The 18,282-nt window shown below is 38.4% G+C and overlaps 1 protein-coding gene across 1 annotated transcript in view; it reads right to left on the minus strand.

The window, feature by feature from the left end:
* Positions 1 to 1,253: 1,253 nt before the first annotated feature.
* Positions 1,254 to 18,282, minus strand: part of LOC128311449 (uncharacterized) — a 73,817-nt gene continuing 56,788 nt past the window's right edge. Inside the window, exon 3 of the mRNA XM_053201661.1 lies at positions 1,254 to 1,467. Within this exon, the coding sequence (XP_053057636.1) occupies positions 1,254 to 1,467 (214 nt within the window). The remainder of the gene's footprint in view (positions 1,468 to 18,282) is intronic.

Below are 18,282 nucleotides of genomic sequence, written 5' to 3' on the forward strand. Positions count from 1 at the left end.
TGGTCCCCGCAGGATCGCCCTTGAGCTATTGGGGTGTGGCAAGTCAGCGTGGGGCCTAGGTTTGGGGATCAGAGTTGCTTTCAATCCTGTCCCTGCCAATTACCAGCTACGTGACTGTGGGCATGCTTTTTAACCATTTCAGACTTGAGTTTCTAATCTGTAAAACGGGGTCGAAAAATACCTGCCATTATAGGATTGCTATGAGATTATATGAAATGCCTAGTACAGTGCCTGGCACATAGTAAGCGCTCAATAAATTGTTGCTATTATTATTATAACAAGCATTATAGAACTAAAGATGATAGTTGACTCATGTTTTTGCAGGATTTTAATATTTTGATATTTTATCTAATTTCCTTCAAAAATGGTATGCATGATGGTTTTAAGAAGAGAGAAGGAATAAAAATTGATTTTCAATATTTTTCTTGGCTTGCGAAAGATACCTGAAATGGTAATTCCTTTGCCCCTGTGGTACTCCTTGACTGCAGCTCCATTTATATGTGCTTTATTTATCAAGTGGTTATCCTTGCATGATATTTATTCATATACGGATGACTCTTAATGACTTTTTTCACATGGATATATTCCTATTCTCCAGAAAATAATCCATCCACTTGGTTCCACTTTTAAGATAATTAAGTCACTCTGTGTTAATAGGAGCTAACAATAAAGCTCTATAGGACCTGCTTTGCTTAAACCACCAAATTATTAGCTCAGCTGCCTTTGAGAGAAAATTGGATATCTAAGTACTCTTACGAGGGGAGGACAATTCCGCATAACTCGCTTCTGAACATCTTTGCTATTTCATGCATTCTGTGATGGCATTCAAGAAACTTAGCATCATGCTTTCCAGAATGCTGAGTATTCATCATCATCCAAATGCTGGATCTGTTGGGTAACAGAGCTGTCACTGCCTCAGTTCAAGCCCCCGTTACCACTCAGCCTGGATGATTATAGTGGCTTCATAACTCACATCCCAACTCTTTTAGTGTTTGAACCTGGGAGTCTTTGATGTTCTAGTATATTATGTCTGGTAGTCTTCGGCACTTGGCTGCTTGACAAATTTTCCTCGTGTACAATTCGGATGCTGGTACTTCCTTGTCCAAAAATCTTCAGTGGCTGCCCATTGTCTATATATTCCACTACTTAACCTTTAAATCATGACCCGGTCCCAGCGTATTGTAACCAGTTTTGCCGGCCGGTGTTCTCTTTCCTACAGTGTCTGTGATCACCCGTGTCTTCCTCAGCCCTGCCTAAGTACTAAAGATCTTCAGCTTACAACTCAACCCTGATCTCTTACGTTTGTTGCTTAAGCTCTGGTGGGTAAGAGCAGAAATTAGACTTATTACCTGAAGGCAGAGTGCCTGAGATGAGACTTCAAAGCTGTAGTCTCCTTCCTCTTCTCCTCCATTATTACGAACACCTAGACTTGGCTCTTGATTAATTGGCGGTGGCATGTTGAGTGTCCTAATGAGAAGAATATGGGACACAGAGTGAAGGCTTTGCCACTTATTCTCTGCCCTGGGCTGGGGACTCCCTCTCTTTGGATGAACGGTGCTTAGTCCTGGAAGGATAACCCCGGTGTGTAAAAGTGACTTTCTTCTTTAATATTCTTTTTAAGCTTCCAGCCTATCGAGTTAGGGTATCCTCACTGAACCCCAGCCCCGTTTGCCTGGGGTCCTGAATGCTACCCATTCAATTTTGGCTCTAAATACAAATATTCTTGTTGTGCCCCTGGAATAATTAAGTGGAGATCTAAACTCCATTCTCAGGTTCTTGCTAGCCGCCTATCCTGAGCATCATCACATACATGGTATCTTTATTTACCACCGGGCTTCAAATTGCTCTACACACTCTTTTGCATGTGAATGCTAGCCTGGGATGTACTTAATATACTTACTATACCCTAGATTTGGCATCTAGAGCAGGAACTGGCAAACTAAGGCCTTTGGGTCAAAGCTGGCCCAACTTTTTTTAAATAAAAGTTTTATTGCAACACAACCATGTCCACTCATTTATGTATCGCCTATGGCTACATTATAATGATAGACTTGAGTAGTTGCAATAGAAACCATATGGCCCGCAAAATCTTAACTATTTACAGAAAACGTTGGCTGGCTGACTCCTATTTAAAGTCAAGTAGTTCTCCAAGCTGGATATTCCTTCATCTTTGATAATTCCTCATTCACGTCCTGTCAAACAATACAAGGCTAGTTCACTGGGACTATGAAAATAGGTTCCAACCCATTCAAACTACTTGCTTTCGCTTGAATTTCCCTGCTTCCTCTTTGTCATCTTCCTAAGATGTCCTTTCTCTGTGTTTTGCTTTTTAGTGAGAGATGCCATAGTTATAAAGACTACTAGAGTAGCCTTATCATATGTCTTTAAATGTCACATCAGGTCCATATGTGAAAGTCTTTCAACATTGCCAATATCTTTCAACATGACCTTCTAGTATCTCTAAGATTAGGCCTTTTGATTCGTTAGTATCTCTAACATCAGGTTTTCTGAGCTTCACAGCTTCCAACATCTCCAATTGCCAGATCTTCTAAATGTTACAATGCCCACATCTTCCACTCTCTGGCCTGAAGCATCTCCAATGCCAGGGTTTTCTAATCTCCTCATCATCGGGGACATTAAAACTCTAGGTCTTCTACTTTCTCCAATAATCAATCATCAAGTTCCAGGTCTTGTCTCAGGGTCCAGAGTTCTAAGTTCCAATTTCTCTATGTTCCCAATCCTCCAGTGTCCCATATATGCACGTCTTCTAGAGTCCACGTTTTATTGTGTCCTAGTGCAGCTCTTCTAATATCTTCTAGCTCTCACATCATTTGGTTCCTACAATTTTTAGTGTCTCCTAAATTCTGATTTTACAATGTCTCATTGTCACCAGTTCTTCCACTGCCCAAGTCTTTCAATATCTCTTAAGAACCAGGTTTTCCAATGGTTAGGTGTTCCAACATCCCCAATGTCTGGATGACTTGGTCTTTTGACATCCTGACATCTTACTGTCCAAGTCTCTTAATGTCTAGGGCTGCCAACGTCCTTGACTTCCAGCATCATGAAAATTATAGCTTCCAAATTCTGTGTCTTAACATGAATGTGTCAATATCCAGGTTTCCCAAATATCTCCCGATACCCAGGGCTTCCAATTTTAGGATTTCTAAATGTCTAGATCTTCCCTTGTCTATATCTTCCAATGTTTAGGGCTTCCAAGGTGCAGGACTTACAATGCCTCTAAGTATTCAGGGCTTCCAATACCCATGAATTCCAAACAGTTAGGGTCTCCAAAGTCTCCAACGTCCAGAATAACCAATGTCCACAAAATCTAAGGTTTCCAATGTCTCCAATATCCTGTGCTTCCAATGTCTCCAATGTCCAGGGTTTCCAATGGTGCCAGTGTCAAGGTCTTCCAACAACTCCAGGTCTTCCAGCAACTCCAAGTCTTCCAACAAATTCTAAGTCTTCCAACAACATCAAGGTCTTCCAGATAATCCATGTCTTCCGGATAATCCACGTCTTCCAGTAATTATAGGTCTTCCATAAAACCCATATCTTCCAGGAAAATCCACGTCTTCCAGGAAAATCCATGTCTTCCAATGGTTTCAAGGTCTTCCAGACAATCCACATCTTCCAGCAATTTCAAGGCCTTCCAGCCAATCCATGTCTTCCAGAAAAAAAACTGTCTTCCACCAAATCCAAGTCTTCCAATCAATCCAAGTCTTCCAGCTGACTTATGTCTTCCGGAAAATCCAGGTCTTCCAGTCAATTGATGTCTTCCAGAAAGAAATCCAGGTCTTCCACTCACTCCATGTCTTCCAGAAAAATATACGTCTTCCACCAAATCCGTATCTTCCAGAAAAGTCCAGATCTTCCAACCAATCCATGTCTTCCACCAAATCCAGTCTTCTAGTCAATCGACGTCTTCCAAACAAAATTTATGTCTTCCACTAAATAAATCCAGGTCTTCTAATAAAGCCACGTCTTCCAGAAAATTTATGTCTTCCACTAGATCCAGGTCTTCCAACAAATATATGTCTTCCTAGAGATCCACGTCTTCCGGAAAAAAATCCATGTCTTCCAGGAACCTCCAGGTCTTCCAGCAAATCTACGTCTTCCAAACAATCCAGGTCTTCCAGACAACTCGGGTCTTCCTGAAAATCCATGTCTTCCAGGAAATCCACGTCTTCCAATGACCTCCAGGTCTTCCAGAAAATCGACATCTTCCAGAAAATCGATGTCTTCCAGCAAATCCACGTCTTCCAACAAGGCTGTGTCTTCCATCAAATTCATGTCTTCCGGCCTACCCACGTCTTCCAACAAATTTGTCTTCCAGAAAATCCACGTCTTCCAACTAAGCCGCGTCTTCCAGAAAATCCACGTCTTCCTGCATCTCCAGGGCTTCCAGCATCTCCAGGGCTTCCAGCATCTGCTCGTCTTCCAGCATCTCCGCATCTTCCAGCAACTCCACGTCTTCCAGCATCTCCACGTCTTCCGACAACTACCCAGTCTTCCAACAGGGGGCTCAATATCCACATCTTCCAACGTCTCCAGAGTGCCGGTCTTCTAACATTGGGTCTTCCAGTGTCTACAATATCCAGGTATTCTAACATGTTCCATAGTCCAGGTCTTCTGACCTTTCCCCAGGTCCAGACCTTTTTAAAATTAGTCTTCCCAAGTCCAAGCCTTTCTGTGTTCAGATCTTTCTACAGACAGGCCCTCCAACACAAGTAATCCTGCCTACAGTAGATTTAGCCTCAAAAAATTTAATAAGGTGTTCCTTCTTACAGACCAGATTTTATGGATTAACTGTATTGCAGCTTAATAGTGTTTTCTGCTATTAGTAAATATGTATTTATGCTTTACAATTTTTTAAGATAGTGTTCATAAAACAGCCTCTGGAAAATAAACACACTGATGGGATTGCTGTGAGAAATTTTGCTACTTCCCTAATGCTTATAGGTTTCATATAGTCAACTATGTTTAGGTGCAAGTGAAATTCTTATTTAATGAAAAAAAATCCTGTTTAGAGACTGTTTATTAGAGTTAACATACCGTGTATTTATCCATTTCTTTTAACACCAGTTTTTGTTTGGTCTTATGTGACCAATTAATAATAATAGTAATCATAATAATAACACTTGACATAGCATTTGCTACGTCCAGGCACTGTTCTAAGGTTGTAACATGCATCAACTCATTTAATCTTCCCAAGAACCCATTGAGGTAGGTGCTGTCATCTCCGTTTTACAGATGAGGAAACTGACACACAGAAGTGAAGTAACTTGTCCAAAGGACACAACTAATAAGTGAAATGAGAAAGCTGGGATTTGGACTCAGCTAGCTTGTGACCAGAGCCCATGATCCTAACCGCTATGCTATAATATCTGCTGCTGAAAGTCAAGATGAGAATTATGGGATCCAAAGCGTGATTGCTCCCGTTTTATGTGCAGACTATTATCAGATCTTATGTCCAAATGGTCTCACTTTTTCCTGTCACTATCAGAACATATTTGTATCCACAGATCTCATTCCTCAACTATTTACTATTATTCCCTTGCCCATGTGTATGGAACTAGGCACAAACACTTCCTGATACCGTTTTCAATTTGGGCAGAAATAAGGAAGCACTGAGTTCAAGAGCCGTTTGCTTTAGAATCATATTCATAAGTCCATGCTTTGAATCCTGGTGCTTGGAATTTGGCCCTCCCATCAACTTCAATCTCTTACCACTGACCATTCTCCAGTTTTACCTTACTATATAGACCACTTATCATTAGTTTGTTTCTGACCTCCAGGATTTACCTGTTTCTTCACATATCATTGACCTCCTGGATTCCTGACTACTGTCTTGTGTTCAACTAATGGTAACTACAACTCCCTAACCCCCAGCATGCTGACCTAGAGAACTAACTACTTGGTTCTCCAAGTCTCACCTCCTAACAGGTGCTTCCAGCAATATTGCTACCATGCCTCTGGGTGGCATGACAAGCATTAAAGCTACATAATGAAATTATGGTTGGTCAAGGGATCCCTAAAGATCTAGAATTGTCTACATGGTAATACAAATGAATAATAATTATTATTAAAATTGAAATACCTTCCAAATGTCTAATGATTTATTTTGCAAAGTGCTATCATTTCATCCATCATCCATGTCTTCATTCATTCAACAAATGTTTATTGAGCGCCAACTGTGTGCCAGGAATAGTTTAATGGAGCTCAAAATCACCTAGGGGAAACTGACAGCGTACAAATAATTGAACAATTATCTATCAGTTGTTGCAAGACCATGAAGGAAAAGTAAGTATAGGATGTTGTGAGAGTCTGGAAAGTTAAGGAAAGCATTCCTGAGGAAGTAACATTTATGGTGACTGAAGGATCTATTTTCTCATTTGATTAGTAAGATGGATGTTTTATATCAGTTTTCCCTAATCAGGTTAAACAGCAAGTACTAAAGATGGGCATGGGATCCGTGTATTTTGGCTTCTTTTTTCCCCTACCACTCCATGCTGCCTTAAAAAATGTATGTATAGTAAGTATAGTTTTGGCACTATATATCAAGGGATATAAAAAAGTTGGTACTCTTTGACTTCATATTTTCATCTCAGTGAATCTATTCAAGATTTCATTTAAAATTATTTCATTGAAATGCGGATAATTCATGCACAAAGATGTTCCTCACGTAGTACTTGGCATAGTGAAAAACAGAAACACCTAAGGGTCTCACTTTAAGGGCATGATTAGGTAAATGTGCTATTTCCATGTGATGGAATATTCTTTCATTAAAATATTTGTGGTATGTTGATATTATATAATGTTAAGTGAAAAATCAGCACACAAGATTATATAAAGTGTGATTGCAATTATCTTGAGTATATATAATCAGAGACAAACGACTAGAAATAAACATCTTGGAGATTGTGAACTAATTATCTCTAGGTGGGTACATTTATGTGTGACTTGTGTGTACTTCTTGGTGTTCTTTTTTTTTTTCTCCCAAAGTTCTTACAGTGTGAAAGTATTTTATATTCAGGAAAAATATTTAAATGATTGTGCATAAACGTTCATTATTTATTCATCTTATTATACATGTAATCAAGTTTTACTGTTGAAAACACTTCAAAATGAAAGAGACCAAATTGAAAAAAGTTAAGGTCTCAAATAAACTCAATACTTAGAGATAATTTCTAGAAGGTTTTTGGTGTATATTTTTCCACCCTCTTTCACAGGTATGTTTATTCTCTTTTACAAAATGGAATCATACTTCTATTTAACCCAGTTTTCCCCTTAACAATAAATTATAAACGTCTTCCCATGTCAGTGACTGTGAGTCTATGTTCTAATTTTAATATGTAACTTTAATATCTCCTATTGGCGGGCATCAGGTTCTTTCTAGTTGTTTTGTATTCTAAAAACTGCTGTGATGAGCACATACATTACACAAGTTGTGCAGAACACAAACTGTGTCGTCTTCCATGGTGGCCCTGTACATGCTTGTGTGCAAATTTGTTCAGGTATCACTTAGGATAAATTCTTAAAGGAGAGTTGCCGAGTTAAGGGATATGTACATCATAATGCTTATCAGAGCAAAAAACCCATAAGCAGTCAAGATGTCCAAGAATCGGGGGTGGTTAAATAAAATTATATGGTAACTCTATGACGGAGTACTATGCAGCCATTTAAGTGTCTACCACAGAAGAATATTCACTGAAATAGGAATATGTTGACAAGATCTCATTAGTGAGAGGAACAGGTCACATGGAAGTATGTATAACAGTCAAATCTTTAGAAAGCAAACTATATAAATGTCCTCTGAAAAATGACCAGAAGAATATACACTACTATGTCAGTGGTAAAAGTCCCAAGAGGAAAATGGGTAAGTTGTGGTATATTTACACAGTGTAATATTATATAGCAGAGAAATGAACTACTGCTGAACATAATAATATGGGTAGATTGTACTTCTATAATGTTAAATTAAGGTATCAATTCCTGGAAGAGCACATATAATAGGATGTCCTTCCTATATTATTCAAAAACAAGTGAAACTAAACACTGTGTTATTTAGGTACACATATATATTTGGGATTTAAAATATTTTATTAAAAAGCAAAGGAGCATCGATAAAAACTTCGGGATAATGGTCATTGGGACTGAGGAAAGGGGCTGGAATAGGAGAAGATCATAGAAGTGGATTGAAGCTATCGTCCGTATTCTAGCACTCAGGTTCAATCGGTGGGTGGGTGTTCCTTATATAATTAAAAGCATACCATTGACTATTTAAGAATTGTACAATTATGAAAATTAAATCCAATAAGTTAATGGATAAAAATAAAAGCGGGCCATGCATAGATCGATGAGACACTGTGCGTTGATTACTCATAATACAATTCGGTGAATTCAAATTGCATGGTATTTCTTAAGCAGTTATCTCTGGGTGGCTGGAATACATGGGCTTTTTATTCTCTTGTAGTTCTTTATTCTCTAAATTTCCTATAGGGAAAATACAATTTAACAATAATTGAAAGACAAGCCCCAAACTACATAGAGGAAGATCTCAGATATGTTTAATGTGCATACCAGAGACTGAAGAAGTGTTGACGGGTTAATAATAATTGCCTTTGTCTAGTGACATTTCGCATCATTTTTTTTCTGTTTCCTTACAGTTGTTTTTTTAATCCAAATGTTACAGAGTGAGCTTATTTTTTTGTTGCTACAAAAGTAATATACGCTTACTGTAAATGCAGTAGTAGACAGAGTAACAAGTGACAGTTCCACTGTCCAGAGACAGCCATGATTACTTTTTCTCTGTATGTGCATGTGTTCTTGATGTTTCACAAAATGAAGTCATCCTGTACATACTATTCTACAACTTGCCCTCCCCAGCCGCGCTCAATAGAAAGTCATTAAAATATTTTTTTAATGTTTATTTATTTTTGAGAGAGAGAGAGAGAGAGAGAGAGAGAGAGAGAGAGAGGGTGAGCAGGGGTGGGGGAGGGGCACAGAGAGGGAGACCCAGAGCTCAAAGCCCGCTCCAGGCTCCACGCTGTCAGCACAGAGCCCGATGCAGGGCTCGAACTCATGAACTGTGAGATCATGACCTGAGCCGAAGTCAGAAGCCCAACTGACTGAGCCACCCATGCGACCCAATAGAAGTCATTTTGTTGTAATAGCTGAGGGAATTCCATAGTAAGGTGTACTATATAATTTATTCAACTCTTCCCACATAAATCTTGAGATTGTTAACAGTTGTTTTTTTTTTCTTTACCATTACAGATAATGCTATAAAAACATTCTTTTTAATCTATCTTTTGCACATTTACAAGTATTTTTACACGCTGGTACCTTAGAAGTATGATGGCTAGATCAAAGGGTGTGAGCTAACTTGACCCCTGGCATGCTGGACCCTGTCATTCTTTTTAATTTTTGTCAGCATTTTGGATGAAAAATCCAATCTCATTCCATTAAGTTATTTTCCCCTGATCACTAGTAAAGTTAAGCACCTTTTAATATTTTTATTAGTTATTTGTATTTCTCCTGTTGGAGACTGCTCGTTCATATCCTTTGCCTTATTTTTTTGTTGAATCATTTGTCTTTCTCCTTGTTTATTTGTACGAGGTCTCTGGATATCAGAGCTGGTATCCTTTTGTCTGCTGTATACCACAAATGTCTTTCATTTGTCTTTTTCAATGTTTATTTATGGTGGTATTGCCCTAACAATCTCATTATAGAAATGGGCAAACATATTAATCTTTCTTTTACAGTTTCTTGGTTTTGTCTCATACTTAGGTAGGTGTCTGTATCTCAACATTATAAAAGTATCTTATGTTTTCTTCTAATACATTATTTATTTTTTATTATGTAGTGCCTTAATCCACATGTCCATATGGAATTGATTTTGTGTGTGTGTATGGTGGAAAGTAAGGGACCTATGTTTATTTTTTCCTATGTTATTTATGGAATTACATCTGCACTAATTTGGAATTCTTTTTTTTTTTTTATCAGGAAGTATATGGGTATACTTATGCTTCTTTTCTGTCCAGTTTTGTCTTTTACTGAGCTGGTACCTTTCTGCTTTAATTACTATAGCACTGTAATATGTTTTGAAAACTGATGGGGCTGCTTTTCTTCCTCCATTATTCTGTTTGATTTTTCAGGATTTACTTAGCTATTCTTGTACATTTTCTTCAGATGAATTTTAGAATCAGCTCATCAACTTCTGTTAAGAAAAAAAAAAATCCCTTGAATTGCCTCAGGCCTTTTGAGTAATGTGTCAAGAACTGATATCTTTATGACAACAAGTTTTGCATTTATCCTGTATCCAGGCACCATATTAAACTCTGTTCTTAGCCCTATGTTATTTTTCCAGTTAATTATCTTGAATTCCTAGGTACAGGAGCATGTCAGTTGTAAACAATGGCACGTTTGTCTTTTCTTTGCTAATGTTTGTATCTCATTTTTTTCCCCTTGTACAACATCGATAAAGATCTTATGACTTGTAGGACAATGCAGATTTACACTGATTCATAAAGAGCAAGCATCCTTCTCTTGTTTTTGACTTGAACACAAATACCTTTTTTCACTTTAAAACATGATGGTTGCCGTTGTTTATGATAGATAACCTTTTTCCAGTTATGGGAATACTCTTCTAGTCTTGATTCCTGATTGACTTCTAGTTCTGTCAGGAACAGACAAAGAATGGTATAAAGTCTCTTCTGGCATCTGCCAGGGCGATAATATGGTTGTTCTCTTTAATCCCTTAATGTAGTTAATTACACTGATAGGTTTCCTAATGTTGAGATATTCTTGCATTCTTGGAATCCAATTGACTTAGTAGTGGTGTTTTGGTTCTGTCAGTATTTGATTTCGGATGTAAAGCTCTATATTAACAAGTGCCTACAGCGCCGCCTCCTTACCTTTTTCACATGTTGGCACACTGGGGCAGATGGACAGGACTGCTCAGGGCAGAGGCAGCTGGCTTCTCAGGCTCTGCCTGTTTGCCCCCAAGGCCTTAGAAGGTAATTTATACACACGCTTGTTGGGAAACTCTCATTTATTGTTTTCCTTTGTGTGATGTCCTTTTCCTGCTTTAATATCATGATTGTGTGTACTTGTGAATGAACTGGAATTTTTTTCTTATTTTGCAGTGTGCCTTAGACACAAGCTGTTCCCTTGAAAAGTTGGTAATACCCATAAAACCATTTCGTCCTGGTGCTTATATGGGAAGTGGGAGGGTAGAAATGCAAATCTCTCAGTTTCTTCCTTATGTGTGTGAATTTTTAGTTTTAAAATTTCATTTATATTTTTTTATTGAATTAACATGCAGTTTATATTAGTTTCAGGTGGACAATAGAAGGATTCAACAATTCTATACATTTCTCAGTGCTCATTGAGATAAGTGTACTCTTAATTTCCTTTATTTCACCCATTCCCCCACCCCCCACCCATCTGGCAACCGATCTGTTCTCTGTATTTAGAAGTCTTTTTCCTGCTCTGATGATCAGTTTATGCAAGTTTTCCACCTCTCCTTGGGGCAATTTGTGAAACTCTCCCATTTCATTTAGATTTTCAGATGTATTGATTAGAAGTTGTACATAATCGTCTAATGTGTCTTAACTTGCATATATATGGCGATATCCTCCTTTTTTTTCTTTAATAGAACTGTTCATAGATTTGTGTATTTTATTTTCAGTTTAACTATTTTTAAAAGTTGTTCCTTAATATCACTTTCTGCTTTTGTTAATACTTCTTTCTATATTCTTTGGTTCTGTTTGGTCTCTTTCTAGAATAATTAAGTGAATGCTTAGTTTATTTTTCAGTCTTTCTTATTTTATACTTAATGCATTTAAATGAGAAATTTTCCTCTGGATGTGTTTGACCGTGCCCCCAGTTTCCACATAAACAGTGTTACCATAAACAGCAGTAGCCAAAACAGTGTGACCTTTTTTTTTGGGGGGGGGTCACTTCATCTGTAGTTAGTTTTGTTTTCCTTTTTAGTCCAAGAGTTATTTAGAAGTATTTATTTCAGCATGGTTAGATTTTAGTTGACATTTTGTTTTTCTACCCTTTTTCCCCGCTTATTACTAATCCTACTGTCTCATGGATGGAGAATGTTTCCTGTGTGGATTATACATTTTGGAAATTTTTTGTGTCCTAATGTAATAAACTTTTATAAATATTCCATGGGCAATTGAAGCAAATGTATGTTTCCTTTTTGTTTGGGTAATATTATATCATATTTCTACATATTAAATTGAATTGTTACTCAGATTTTCCCTTTTGATGTGCTCAATCTAAATTTTTGATGAGAGTATGTAAAATCTCCCACTTATTTTATCATAGTCTTCTATTTCTAGCCTTTTCTGCTTTGCAAATTTGAAATTCTTTTTCAGTGCATTAAATTTCATGATTATCTTCATTGGATTGTGTTAGTTCACAACATAAAGGTACCTTCTTTGACCCATTTGATGCTTTTTGCCGTGATGTTTCTTGGCCACCTTTACTTGATTTTTGTTAGCACTTGTCCGGTGTAACTTTATCCATTTCAGGATCTGCAGTTGTTCTGCACTGTTTTGTTTTAGGTGTGTCTTTTATCTTTTCAAAACGGTACATGATGACTTTTTCTTTTACTCCATCTGGAATGTTTGCCTTTTAATTCATAATTAAAATTTTCACATTTATTACAATTATGTAACCTTTATTTATAATTCTGTCATTATTTGAATTTGTTTCTCTTTTTGCTAAGCTTGTCGAGGTGCATGTCCTCCTTTCCTATAGTGGCTTAGGAGTTAGAAATATCACTTCTAATAGTGGTTGCATATATACATATATGTGCGTATATGTATTCTTTTTACTTCGTGTACTTTTTTATTAAAACGTCTAAAGTGAGCACATAATACCTTTGTAATGAAAAAATAAAACAACACTGCTTTTAAGTGTGCCTAGAATATATTTGTTCATTCTTTACTGGTCTCCCGTCCCTTGCTCAGGCTGTCATCATCGAGATTATATATATCCTTCCACTGACCTCACGACCCCTCATTACTCCTGTCCATCCTGTTAATTGCTGCCAGATTATTGACTTAAAATACCATTTCCTTCCTAGAGCTCAATTCCTAATGAAAGCTGAACCTCTGCGCCATGACTCCCCCATGGAGCCATTCCCGTTCTCCACTTGCCCGTGGACCTACTACAGCCACACTGCTTCCCTCGCCCCCTCATTTGTCAGCATTGGTTCCTTCTTTTGCTTTTGGTTATTTTGTCCTCGACTTTCCCTCTATATTTTCAGAGTCCTGCCCAACCACAAAGAGTCTAGATAACCTGTCTCAGAAGATAGGTTATCCTTCTGTCCTAATAGTTTTCCATTATGGGAAGACATGCCTCTTCAGGGAGCAGGAATATTCTGGTCACAGAACTGTGGGAAAAGACTTCATTTTTGACCATGAAGCCTTAAAGCATTTGATGTTTATTGAAAAGGGACATTTGGAGCATGTCCTAAAATGACTTAACTTTCAGACTGATATTAACCCCTCACCCCAAACCAAAGGTTTCTTTACGCTGTTTCCTCAATGACGATGCCGGTTAACATCACCTCGATTCAAACCTTTCCCCGGTTTCTGAATCCTCTCTAGCAGAGGATAGTCAATCTTCTGTTTCCTTGAGAGTTGTTTGGGGCCAATCAGAATTTATACTTTTATTTCCCCTACCATTTCTTCCAGATAACTCTGCCCCAGAGTGCCTAGAAGGGAGTACAGCTGCAAGCAATATTTGCCTCATGAGATACAGTTCCGATGGATCAACAAAACTGAATTCTTGACGAACCCCTGCCCCTTGTCTAGACTTCAAAATATTTTTGGTTGCTTACACTATGCCTATATTTCTATTTTTAGCACATGAGCACATTACCAGCAATTATGGAGACAATATGTTTTTCTGGTTTCATGGCACCAAGTCTTCTCCTTTCCTGTATGCATTTCTTATTTTTACTGAATAAAACATGTTTTCTCCTCCTAAAATGAGGAATAAAGTTCTTTTCCATATCTCAGCACAGCTTCTCTTGCATATGTAGGGTCCTTGGGAACATGTAACTGCAAAAATCCACTACAGGATGGGGTCCTGGCGCATCTGAACTCGTGGTACCACCAGGAGTACCACGGCACCATATTTAGATATGGGTGTTACGTCATTCCGGAAAAACTCACCAAAACACATGCCTGTCTTTTGAGCCAAACTCAGCCTCAAAAAGGTCCTGTCCTCGTCATCAAGGGTGAAACCAGATGCTCATGCAATATCTGCCCCCAAGTTCCTAGGTGAGAAAACTCACAGATCTAACACCCAGACTCAGGTGGTCCTGCTCCAGGGTTTGTCTCAGGATGGGAGTCACGCGTGCGTTTTACACAACTTGTATCTTGCTCACTTCATGTTGTCCCTCTGAGCATCATCACAGACATTTGGCCTTTCATAGACTCTACTGGTTCTAGGGAACCATAATCACTTTTTTTTTTAACTTAAAATAGTTTTATTGAGGTAAAAGTGACACACAATTGCACATATTGAAGGTGTACAATTTTGATATGTTTTGATGTAATCACTTTTTTAATGTTCAAATTTTCACGGACCGTTAGGAATGATTTTACGCCAACTCATGTCACAGCCCAGGCGGCTTCCTCCCAAAAACAGACGGTTCCAGGCTGATTTTAAAGTATGCTACTCTGTAAGGACCCCAATTTCTTTTTAGTGAAAAGTTGAGAGAGCCATCCCAGGAAGCTGCAAGTGGAAATGATTTCCCATGAGTGCTTGAGGTGAAGCAGGTTAACACGGTGGTTGCTATATCCACTTTCATGAAGAATCAAAAGGATTCCTCTTTTCAAAACATACTGCAAGTTCACATTATTGCTTTTAAGTCACTGTTTCTTTTTACCTGGTTTAATGAGGGCTTTATTAATCCAATTTTTCTTTTGTGTTTTTGTGCAGCCAATTTTTTTCTCCTTTTCTAATGACTTTCTTAAACCATGTTATGTGTTATGAAACCATATCCTAGTCTCCCAATTGAGCAGCCTTTGTTTTTCTATTAGCATATATTTCTTAAAATGGCTGCAAACTGTATAGCTCCAATCTCCATCACTATTCCTCAAAGCCCAGCTATCTGCAAAGAAAACTCTCCATCCACGGAATTCAAAAGTGCAGGACATAAGTAGTTCGAATAGAATATTGGGAAGTTATCTCAAAATTACCATTAATGCTTTATTGTTATGGGAGCTAGTGTTTTTTTCCTACTGTTGAGGACAACTTTAATGTTGAATCCCAGTTTATTAACGACCTTTACATAAATATGGATATTTATTATCTTAGTACTATGCCAGTTTACCTTTGGAAATAGCAATTAAGAATATCAGAAAGTGTAGCCAGTGTCAAAAATCGTCAGACTTAAATTTTTATTCAGGAAGTTCAGTGGGTTTATTTCTGTACACATGTATAATTAATATTTTGTTTACCATAGGCATCAACACAAAACACCAGAAAACTAAGATAACAAACTTCAATTGCAATTTTATGTTCAAGTTACACTTATTTACTGTTCTTTTTCTCACCCTCCTTCCTGCTCTCCCACTCTCATCCAGGGGCTGACATTATTTGCATGTTTTCTTATTTGAAAAAGCCATTTAAAATTTTAAGTCAAAGATCAACATGGATTAAGATGTCCCATCTCTGGAAGACCAATTTTGAATTTCATAGTAATTTAATGCCTGCCCAGAAAAGATACACAAAAGTCACTTCCTTCCAGGTTACTTTGTTGATAGGGCCTGTGCTGCTTCCCTATTGTGCTGTATCAAACCGCTTCAAAATTCACTGGTCTAAGTCAATAACCTTTCATTTTCGTGAGCCTATGAGTTAGCTGGACATTTCTTCTCATTTTTTGCTAGACTCCCTTATGTGTCTATGGTCAGCGGTGGGTAAATTAGAAAGCTCTGTTGATCTTGGCAGGGCTCTCTCACATATTTGGGGGTTTGCTGCGATAAGCTGGCTCCCAATCACATGGCCTTTCATCTTCCATCAGACTAGCCCAGGCACGTTCTCACTGCATGGCAGAGTTCTGAGAGGGAGAGTAGAAGTGTGCAAAGCCACTCAAGGCCTATTGATGGTGAATTCAAGACGTGGGGGGAAAAAACCCTTCATCTTTTAATGGGAAGAGCTACAAAGGTACATTGCAACAGGTATGGAGATAGGGCATCCATTAATGGTGGCCATCAGCTGTGGGTCACGCACATAACTGTGCTGCTCTTGACTGTGATCTCTCACATATTTGGGGGACACTAGCACTATGCTGCCCTTGGACAGCCCCAGCTGGGACAAGTGGGGTCTGTTCCACATGTTCTCTTGCTTCCCAGCAGGCTTATTCTTCCCACACAGCAGGAATTGAAGAGAAGATTTAGAAAGGACCATGATCTTGCGGCCTAGAGATGGAGCTGGCACATCATCACTTCTGCCACATTCTGTTGGCCAAAGTTATAGCGTGTAAGGAATGAAACTTTCCCCCAAAAGTCCTATGTTGAAACCAGATCCCCAGTGTGAGGGTATTCAGAGGTGGGGCATTTAGGAAGTGATTAGGTCATGAGGGTGGAGCCCTCATGAATGTTTCCATTCCTTCTATTTTCAATAGTCTCTGAGTTAATGATAATTGTCTCTATTCTCATGTTAGCAAGATGGCAAACTAGGAAGTCCCAATGCTCATCTCTCCCACAAAACCAACAAAAACAATGAATAAACATCTATATGGCAATAAGACTAGCTCTAAGAGAGCTCCAGTGTACAATAGAGAAGTGCAATAAAGAAGCTGAAAAAGAGGAAGAAAACAACTACAAGACAAACAAAGCAGTGAACAAAATGGCAGCAGTAAGTTCTCACTTCTCACTAATTACTTTGAATGTAAACACATTAAACTTACCAATTAAAAGGCATAGAATGGATAAATAAACATGCTCTAGTGATATGCTATCTGCAAGAGAGACTGTATTTATTTATTTTTATTTTTTATTTTTAGAGGGATAGGGAGCACAAGTGTGGGACAGGGTCAGAGGGAGAGAGAGACAGAGTCCCAAATAGGCTCCGTGCTCAGCACAGAGCCTGACAAGAAGCTCGATCCCATGACTCTGGGACCATGACCTGAGCCCAAACCAAGAGTCAGATGCCCAAATGACTGAGCCACCCAGGTACCCCCGACAAATTTTTAAAATATCCATTTGGGGGCACCTGGGTGGCTCAGTCAGTTAAGCCTCTGACTTTGGCTCAGGTCATGATCTCATGGTTCATGAGTTTGAGCCCCGCATCGGGCTCAGTGCTGACAGCTCAGAGCCTGGAGCCTGCTACGGGCTACGGATTCTGTGTCTCCCTCTCTCTCTGCTCTCTCTGCTCCTCCCCTCCTCACACACACTCTCTCACTCTCTCTCAAAAATAAATAAAAAAAATAAATAAAATATCCATTTGATTCTTTTAAAAAAGCAACAACATAAATATACATGTTTAAATAAACATGTTTTCAAACTTATTTTTATAAATAGTAAGTATAAATTCCAAGACAAAAAAAATAGAGTGGCATTGTCTCACATTTTTGTGAACGTATTTGTAAAAAGTTTCAACTAAGAGAGACTCACTTTAGAATTAAACATACATAGGCTAAGAGAACAAGTCCTTTCATGCAAATGGTAACCATGAGAAAGCAGAGGTGGCTAGATTTATATTATACAAAATAGACTTTAAGTCCCAAACGGTCGGTCTCTAGAGACAAAGAAGGTCATTATATAATGATAAAAGTGTCAATTCAAAAGGAAGATGTAACAATTATAAATATATAAACACCAACATCAGAGCACCTGAATTAATTAATTAGTTAATTATCCATATAAATATGCAAAACAGAGTTGAAGGCAGAAATTGACAGCAATAAATAATAGTAAAGGACTTCAATACCCGCACTTAGAAAACCCAGACAGAAAGCCAATAGAGAAACAGCTGGCTTGGACAACACTGTATACCACATGGCGGGGGGAGGGGGGGAGGGGGTGGCTAGGTGTTGTGTTGATGATGAGTGTGACGGGTCTCAATCCAGCAGAATAACCTGGACCTGCATGGCAGTCAGGGGTTTCAGGAATAGCAAGAGAGCAAGCCTTGATGTGCAAGTGCTTTTCAAGCCTCTGCTAATATTTGCTGACGTCCCATTGGTCAAAGCAAACAACATGGCCAACCCGGATGCAAGGAGTGGAAGGACAGAGTCCACTTCTT

Source organism: Acinonyx jubatus, chromosome X (genome assembly GCF_027475565.1).
Source record: "Acinonyx jubatus isolate Ajub_Pintada_27869175 chromosome X, VMU_Ajub_asm_v1.0, whole genome shotgun sequence".
Lineage (NCBI taxonomy): Eukaryota > Metazoa > Chordata > Mammalia > Carnivora > Felidae > Acinonyx > Acinonyx jubatus.